Genomic DNA, 10,000 nt, shown 5'->3' on the forward strand with positions numbered 1-10,000 from the left:
AGAGGGGACACATGTTGATGTAGAAGAGACATGAAGAAGAAGGGACACATGTTGATGTAGAAGAGACATGAAGAAGAGGGGACACATGTTGATGTAGAAGAGACATGAAGAAGAGGGGACACATGTTGATGTAGGAGAGACATGGAGAAGAGGGGACACATGTTGATGTAGAAGAGACATGGAGAAGAGGGGACACATGTTGATGTAGAAGAGACATGAAGAAGAGGGGACACATGTTGATGTAGAAGAGACATGAAGAAGAGGGGACAAAGGTTGATGTCGAAGAGACATGAAGAAGAGGGGACACATGTTGATGTAGAAGAGACATGAAGAAGAAGGGACACATGTTGATGTAGAAGAGACATGAAGAAGAGGGGACACATGTTGATGTAGAAGAGACATGAAGAAGAGAGGACACATGTTGATGTAGAAGAGACATGAAGAAGAGGGGACACATGTTGATGTAGAAGAGACATGAAGAAGAGGGGACACATGTTGATGTAGAAGAGACATGAAGAAGAGGGGACACATGTTGATGTAGAAGAGACATGGAGAAGAGGGGACACATGCTGATGTAGAAGAGACATGGAGAAGAGGGGACACATGTTGATGTAGAGGAGACATGAAGAAGAGGGGACACTTGTTGATTTAGAAGAGACATGAAGAAGAGGGGACACATGTTGATGTAGAAGAGACATGAAGAAGAGGGGACACATGTTGATGTAGAAGAGACATGAAGAAGAGGGGACACATGTTGATGTAGAGGAGACATGGAGAAGAGGGGACACATGTTGATGTAGAAGAGACATGAAGAAGAGGGGACACATGTTGATGTAGAAGAGACATGAGGAAGAGGGGACACATGTTGATGTAGAAGAGACATGAAGAAGAGGGGACACATGTTGATGTAGAAGAGACATGAAGAAGAGGGGACACATGTTGATGTAGAAGAGACATGGAGAAGAGGGGACACATGTTGATGTAGAAGAGACATGGAGAAGAGGGGACACATGTTGATGTAGAAGAGACATGGAGAAGAGGGGACACATGTTGATGTAGAAGAGACATGGAGAAGAGGGGACACATGTTGATGTAGAAGAGACATGAAGAAGAGGGGACACATGTTGATGTAGAAGAGACATGAAGAAGAGGGGACAAAGGTTGATGTCGAAGAGACATGAAGAAGAGGGGACACATGTTGATGTAGAAGAGACATGAAGAAGAAGGGACACATGTTGATGTAGAGGAGACATGAAGAAGAGGGGACAAAGGTTGATGTCGAAGAGACATGAAGAAGAGGGGACACATGTTGATGGAGAAGAGACATGAAGAAGAGGGGACACATGTTGATGTAGAAGAGACATGAAGAAGAAGGGACACATGTTGATGTAGAAGAGACATGAAGAAGAGGGGACACATGTTGATGTAGAAGAGACATGAAGAAGAGAGGACACATGTTGATGAAGAAGAGACATGAAGAAGAGGGGACAAATGTTGATGTAGAAGAGACATGAAGAAGAGGGGACACATGTTGATGTAGAAGAGACATGAAGAAGAGGGGACAAATGTTGATGTAGAAGAGACATGAAGAAGAGGGGACAAATGTTGATGTAGAAGAGACATGAAGAAGAGGGGACACATGTTGATGTAGAAGAGACATGAAGAAGAGGGGACACTTGTTGATTTAGAAGAGACATGAAGAAGAGGGGACACATGTTGATGTAGAAGAGACATGAAGAAGAGGGGACAAATGTTGATGTAGAAGAGACATGAAGAAGAGGGGACACTTGTTGATTTAGAAGAGACATGAAGAAGAGGGGACACATGTTGATGTAGAAGAGACATGAAGAAGAGGGGACAAATGTTGATGTAGAAGAGACATGAAGAAGAGGGGACACTTGTTGATTTAGAAGAGACATGAAGAAGAGGGGACACATGTTGATGTAGAAGAGACATGAAGAAGAGGGGACACATGTTGATGTAGAAGAGACATGAAGAAGAGGGGACACATGTTGATGTAGAGGAGACATGGAGAAGAGGGGACACATGTTGATGTAGAAGAGACATGAAGAAGAGGGGACACATGTTGATGTAGAAGAGACATGAAGAAGAGAGGACACATGTTGATGAAGAAGAGACATGAAGAAGAGGGGACACATGTTGATGTAGAAGAGACATGAAGAAGAGGGGACACTTGTTGATGTAGAAGAGACATGAAGAAGAGGGGACACATGTTGATGTAGAAGAGACATGAAGGAGAGGGGACACATGTTGATGAAGAAGAGACATGAAGAAGAGGGGACACATGTTGATGTAGAAGAGACATGAAGAAGAGGGGACACATGTTGATGTAGAAGAGACATGAAGAAGAGGGGACACATGTTGATGTAGAAGAGACATGAAGAAGAGGGGACACATGTTGATGTAGAAGAGACATGAAGAAGAGGGGACACATGCTGAGGCCTCCTCACACACACTCAGGCCTCCTCACACACACTCAGACCTCCTCTCACACACTCAGACCTCCTCACACACACTCAGACCTCCTCACACGCACTCAGACCTCCTCACACGCACTCAGACCTCCTCACACGCACTCAGACCTCCTCACACGCACTCAGGCCTCCTCACACGCACTCAGACCTCCTTACACACACTCAGACCTCCTTACACACACTCAGACCTCCTCACACACACTCAGACCTCCTTACACACACTCAGACCTCCTCACACGCACTCAGACCTCCTCGCACGCACTCAGACCTCCTCGCACTCAGACCTCCTCACAAACACTCAGCCCTCCTCACACACACTCAGACCTCCTTACACACACTCAGACCTCCTCACACACACTCAGACCTCCTTACACACACTCAGACCTCCTCACACACACTCAGACCTCCTCACACACACTCAGACCTCCTTACACACACTCAGACCTCCTTACACACACTCAGACCTCCTCACACACACTCAGGCCTCCTCACACGCACTCAGACCTCCTTACACACACTCAGACCTCCTTACACACACTCAGACCTCCTCTCACACACTCAGACCTCCTTACACACACTCAGACCTCCTTACACACACTCAGACCTCCTTACACACCCTCAGCCCTCCTCACACACACTCAGACCTCCTTACACACACTCAGACCTCCTCACACACACTCAGACCTCCTCACACACACTCAGACCTCCTTACACACACTCAGACCTCCTTACACACACTCAGACCTCCTCACACACACTCAGACCTCCTTACACACACTCAGACCTCCTCACACGCACTCAGACCTCCTCGCACGCACTCAGACCTCCTCGCACGCACTCAGACCTCCTTACACACACTCAGACCTCCTTACACACACTCAGACCTCCTTACACACACTCAGACCTCCTCACACACACTCAGACCTCCTCGCACACACTCAGACCTCCTCTCACACACACTCAGGCCTCCTCGCACACACTCAGACCTCCTCGCACACACTCAGACCTCCTCTCACACACTCAGGCCTCCTCTCACACACTCAGACCTCCTCTCACACACACTCAGACCTCCTCTCACACACTCAGGCCTCCTCTCACACACTCAGACCTCCTCACACACACTCAGACCTCCTCACACACACTCAGGCCTCCTCTCACACACTCAGACCTCCTCTCACACACACTCAGACCTCCTCTCACACACTCAGGCCTCCTCTCACACACTCAGACCTCCTCTCACACACACTCAGACCTCCTCTCACACACTCAGGCCTCCTCTCACACACCCTCAGGCCTCCTCGCACACACTCAGACCTCCTCTCACACACACTCAGACCTCCTCTCACACACTCAGGCCTCCTCTCACACACCCTCAGGCCTCCTCTCACACACTCAGGCCTCCTCTCACACACTCAGGCCTCCTCTCACACCCTCAGGCCTCCTCTCACACACTCAGACCTCCTCACACACACTCAGACCTCCTCACACGCACTCAGACCTCCTTACACACACTCAGACCTCCTCACACACACTCAGACCTCCTTACACACACTCAGACCTCCTCTCACACACTCAGACCTCCTTACACACACTCAGACCTCCTCACACACACTCAGACCTCCTCTCACACACTCAGACCTCCTCGCACACACTCAGACCTCCTTACACACACTCAGACCTCCTCTCACACACACTCAGGCCTCCTCGCACACACTCAGACCTCCTCTCACACACACTCAGACCTCCTCTCACACACTCAGGCCTCCTCTCACACACTCAGGCCTCCTCACACACACTCAGACCTCCTCTCACACACTCAGACCTCCTCGCACACACTCAGACCTCCTTACACACACTCAGACCTCCTCTCACACACTCAGGCCTCCTCTCACACACTCAGGCCTCCTCACACACACTCAGGCCTCCTCACACACACTCAGGCCTCCTCTCACACACTCAGGCCTCCTCTCACACACTCAGACCTCCTCTCACACACTCAGACCTCCTCTCACACACTCAGACCTCCTCACACACACTCAGACCTCCTCACACACACTCAGACCTCCTCTCACACACTCAGGCCTCCTCACGTTCACTCAGACCTCCTCACACACACTCAGACCTCCTCTCACACACTCAGACCTCCTCACGTTCACTCAGACCTCCTCTCACACACTCAGACCTCCTCTCACACACACTCAGACCTCCTCTCACACACACTCAGACCTCCTCACGTTCACTCAGACCTCCTCTCACACACTCAGACCTCCTCTCACACACTCAGACCTCCTCTCACACACACTCAGTTCTCCTCTCACACACACTCAGACCTCCTCACGTTCACTCAGACCTCCTCTCACACACTCAGACCTCCTCTCACACACACTCAGACCTCCTCACACACACTCAGACCTCCTCACAAACACTCAGACCTCCTCTCACACACTCAGGCCTCCTCTCACACACTCAGACCTCCTCTCACACACTCAGACCTCCTCTAACACACTCAGGCCTCCTCACACACACTCAGACCTCCTCTCACACACTCAGACCTCCTCACGTTCACTCAGACCTCCTCTCACACACTCAGACCTCCTCTCACACACACTCAGACCTCCTCACACACACTCAGGCCTCCTCACACACACTCAGACCTCCTCACACACACTCAGGCCTCCTCACACACACTCAGACCTCCTCACACACACTCAGGCCTCCTCACGTTCACTCAGACCTCCTCACACACACTCAGACCTCCTCTCACACACTCAGACCTCCTCTCACACACTCAGACCTCCTCACACACACTCAGACCTCCTCACACACACTCAGACCTCCTCACACACACTCAGACCTCCTCTCACACACACTCAGACCTCCTCTCACACACACTCAGGCCTCCTCTCACACACACGTTCACTCAGACCTTTTCTTATGGTAATGAATGTTGGAATAAAACCAGCTCTGTTTACCCGCTGCTCTCTCTCTCTCACTGAAGTTAATGCACGAAGGAAGGCAGAGAATTTGTATGTTCTGTGAGAATTCGAAGACGTAAAGAGACATCTTTTGTTTCTGTCTTTGTCAGGTTCAGTGTCAACTCCTTCTGTGGTTTGGTGGTGAGGAGAAGGAGGAGTGTGATTGGCTGTAACACGAGGTAATTATACCGTAATAACAGACTGTACCTGACCATCTGCACGTCAAACTTCACATAGGTGTCCTCCTCCGACAGCTGGTGGACACTGAAACGCAGCTCTGCCAGCACCTGGCCAATCAGAGAGCACGAGGAGAGAGAGAGAACCAATCAGAGAGCAGGAGGAGAGAGAGAGAGAGAGAGAACCAATCAGAGAGCAGGAGGAGAGAGAGAGAGTGAACCAATCAGAGAGCAGGAGGAGAGAGAGAGAGAACCAATCAGAGAGCAGGAGGAGAGAGAGAGAGAACCAATCAGAGAGCAGGAAGAAACAGAGAGGACCAATCAGAGAGCAGGAGGAGAGAGACAAGACCAATCAGAAAGCAGGAAGAAACGGAGAGGACCAATCAGAGAGCAGGAGGAGAGAGACAAGACCAATCAGAAAGCAGGAAGAAACAGAGAGGACCAATTAGAGAGTAGGAAGAGACAGAGAGGACCAATCAGAGAGTAAGAGGAAACAGTGAAGAGCGATCAGAGAGCAGGAAGAGACAGAGATGGACCAATCAGAGAGCAGGAAGAGACAGAGAGGACCAATCAGAGAGTAGGAAGAGACAGAGAGGACCAATCAGAGAGTAGGAAGAAACAGAGAGGACCAATCAGAGAGTAGGAAGAGACAGAGAGGACCAATCAGAGAGCAGGAAGAGACAGAGAGGGCCAATCAGAGAGCAGGAAGAGACAGAGATGGACCAATCAGAGAGCAGGAAGAGACAGAGAGGACCAATCAGAGAGTAGGAAGAGACAGAGAGGACCAATCAGAGAGTAGGAAGAAACAGAGAGGACCAATCAGAGAGTAGGAAGAGACAGAGAGGACCAATCAGAGAGTAGGAAGAGACAGAGAGGACCAATCAGAGAGTAGGAAGAAACAGAGAGGACCAATCAGAGAGTAGGAAGAGACAGATAGGACCAATCAGAGAGCAGGAAGAGACAGAGAGGGCCAATCAGAGAGCAGGAAGAGACAGAGAGGACCAATCAGAGAGCAGGAAAAGACAGTGAGGACCAATCAGAGTACATGGCATAAAGAGAAGACAAATAATACATAAACACTGACCTTGGTTCCTCCCTTCATGGGGTTTCCAAGGTCACACACCACCATCTTGGTCTGGTTCTCCTTCTTGTAGGCGCAGGACAGCCGGCTCAGGGTCTGCATTTAAAATACAAACAGTCAGCATCACACTTTAATACCAGGTGAGTAAAGGGTTAGGGTGATAAAGGTTATTACAGGTGTGTTGCATTAAACAATGTGAGGTTACCTGAAGGAGGACTTTATACTAGGAGACTACAGGTGTGTTACCACCAGGTGAGGTTACCTGGCCTATATAGAGACTACAGGTGTGTTACCACCAGGTGAGGTTACCTGGCCTATATAGAGACTACAGGTGTGTTACCACCAGGTGAGGTTACCTGGCCGATATAGAGACTACAGGTGTGTTACCACCAGGTGAGGTTACCTGGCTGCGGACCACCCCGGTGAAGTCGGCCTGCGGGGGGGGGTAGACGTGCAGCTCAGCCTCGTACGCCCCCTCCCCCTGATTCTCAGCGCTGATCTCCAGAGTCAGAGCGTTATCGTCTCCGATGTAGATCTGATCCCGGTCGCTGAGGACAGAAGAGGAGAGACAACGTTCATTCAGATTGACCTTCCTGTTACCATTGACCTTCCTGTTACCATTAACCTTCCTGTTACCATTGACCTTCCTGTTAACATTTACCTTCCTGTTACCATTGACCTTCCTGTTACCATTAACCTTCATGTTACCATTTAGCTTCCTGTTACCATTTACCTTCCTGTTACCATTTACCTTCCTGTTACCATTAACCTTCCTGTTACCATTTAGCTTCCTGTTACCATTGAGCTTCCTGTTACCATTGACCTTCCTGTTCACCATTTACCTTCCTGTTACCATTGACCTTCCTGTTACCATTAACCTTCCTGTTACCATTTAGCTTCCTGTTACCATTGACCTTCCTGTTACCATTGACCTTCCTGTTCACCATTTACCTTCCTGTTACCATTGACCTTCCTGTTACCATTAACCTTCCTGTTACCATTTAGCTTCCTGTTACCATTGACCTTCCTGTTACCATTGACCTTCCTGTTACCATTTACCTTCCTGTTACCATTGACCTTCCTGTTACCAATAACCTTCCTGTTACCATTTAGCTTCCTGTTACCATTGACCTTCCTGTTACCATTGACCTTCCTGTTACCATTTACCTTCCTGTTACCATTAACCTTCCTGTTACCATTTACCTTCCTGTTTACCATTTACCTTCCTGTTACCATTTACCTTCCTGTTACCATTAACCTTCCTGTTACCATTTAGCTTCCTGTTACCATTGACCTTCCTGTTACCATTTACCTTCCTGTTACCATTAACCTTCCTGTTACCATTTAGCTTCCTGTTACCATTGACCTTCCTGTTACCATTTACCTTCCTGTTACCATGTACCTTCCTGTTCACCAGAGCATGTGTTCTAATCAAAGTCTCACCTGATAACACGGTTATATTTGATAATAATGAGGTCCCACCTCTTCACGGACAGCCTCAGGTCAGGTTTACAGATGTTGTCGCCTCCACAGTCCAACAGGATGTGAGCCTGTAACGAAGCCGTAATGCAATATTAAACTCTGATCAAACTAACTCCCAAAGGAACCTCAATATGAGGGTCTCCTATTATACAATGTTTAGGCAGATATCACAGGTCTCAGATATAAAAGCATGTCTCTGAAGTGTCCTGCTCCAAACCCCAAACAGATCCTTGTAGCCCCCCCCCCCCCTTCTCTTCCAGCTGTTACTAAGGACATGTCTCTGAAGTGTCCTGCTCCAAACCCCAAACAGATCCTTGTAGCCCCCCCCCCTCTCTTCCAGCTGTTACTAAGGACATGTCTCTGAAGTGTCCTGCTCCAAACCCCAAACAGATCCTTGTAGCCCCCCCCCTCTCATCCAGCTGTTACTAAGGACATGTCTCTGAAGTGTCCTGCTCCAAACCCCAAACAGATCCTTGTAGCCCCCCCCCACCCCTCTCTTCCAGCTGTTACTAAGGACATGTCTCTGAAGTGTCCTGCTCCAAACCCCAAACAGATCCTTGTAGCCCCCCCCCCACCCCTCTCTTCCAGCTGTTACTAAGGACATGTCTCTGAAGTGTCCTGCTCCAAACCCCAAACAGATCCTTGTAGCCCCCCCCCTCTCTTCCAGCTGTTACTAAGGACATGTCTCTGAAGTGTCCTGCTCCAAACCCCAAACAGATCCTTGTAGCCTCCCCCCCCCCTCTCTTCCAGCTGTTACTAAGGACATGTCTCTGAAGTGTCCTGCTCCAAACCCCAAACAGACCCTTGTAGCCCCCCCCCCTCTCGTCCAGCTGTTACTAAGGACATGTCTCTGAAGTGTCCTGCTCCTAACCCCAAACAGACCCTTGTAGCCCCCCCCCCTCTCGTCCAGCTGTTACTAAGGACATGTCTCTGAAGTGTCCTGCTCCAAACCCCAAACAGATCCTTGTAGCCCCCCCCCCCCTCTCTTCCAGCTGTTACTAAGGACATGTCTCTGAAGGGGGACACACCGGAGACACACGGTGATGTAGAGAAGACATCAGAAAGTGACTTTTGCATGATAGGAGACCTTACACACACACACACACACACACACACACACACACACACACACACACACACACACACACACACACACACACACACACACACACACACACACACACACACACACACACACACACACACACACACACACACACACACACACACACACACACACACACACACACACACACACACACACACACACACACACACACACACACACACACACACACACACACACACACACACACACACACACACACACACACACACACACACACACACACACCTGCTTGGTGACGTTGGTGGGCGCCGATATGTCGATGATGGGCAGCAGGCCGCTGGCGTCGGCCGCCCGCTGGTAATCCAGACTGAACTCCATCGCCACGGAGATCGGCGTGATTTTATCCCGGAAGTCACGGTCGTCCTGAGGAGACACAGATGCTCTTATTGTTTTTAATACAAAATTACAAGATATTTAAGATATATAAAATGTATATTTTTGTATGCAGGACAGTAAATCAAAAAGTGTAGCTCGTTCTTCATCAAAGGCCTGTTCCTTTCGTGTTTGTGCATGTCAGTCAGTTCATGTTTGTCTGTGGGAAACACTTCCTCACAGCTAACGATGCTAACGATGCTAACGATGCTAACACCAATCATCAAAGTAACAGCTCTGATGTTAACAGATAAGGTAGAGACTATAGTCGCTGCATTTAAATATAAAAC

At 49.2% G+C, this 10,000-nt stretch overlaps 1 protein-coding gene across 1 annotated transcript in view; it reads right to left on the bottom strand.

Annotated features, from left to right (window-relative positions):
- Positions 1–10,000, bottom strand: part of itgav (integrin, alpha V) — a 49,884-nt gene that overhangs the window by 9,126 nt on the left and 30,758 nt on the right. Inside the window, 5 exon segments of the mRNA XM_079664187.1 lie at positions 5,678–5,757; positions 6,731–6,823; positions 7,131–7,275; positions 8,210–8,277; positions 9,564–9,701. Of these exon segments, the coding sequence (XP_079520313.1) occupies positions 5,678–5,757; positions 6,731–6,823; positions 7,131–7,275; positions 8,210–8,277; positions 9,564–9,701 (524 nt within the window).

This window comes from Notothenia rossii, assembly GCF_949606895.1.
Source record: "Notothenia rossii genome assembly, chromosome: 2".
NCBI classification, from domain to species: domain Eukaryota; kingdom Metazoa; phylum Chordata; class Actinopteri; order Perciformes; family Nototheniidae; genus Notothenia; species Notothenia rossii.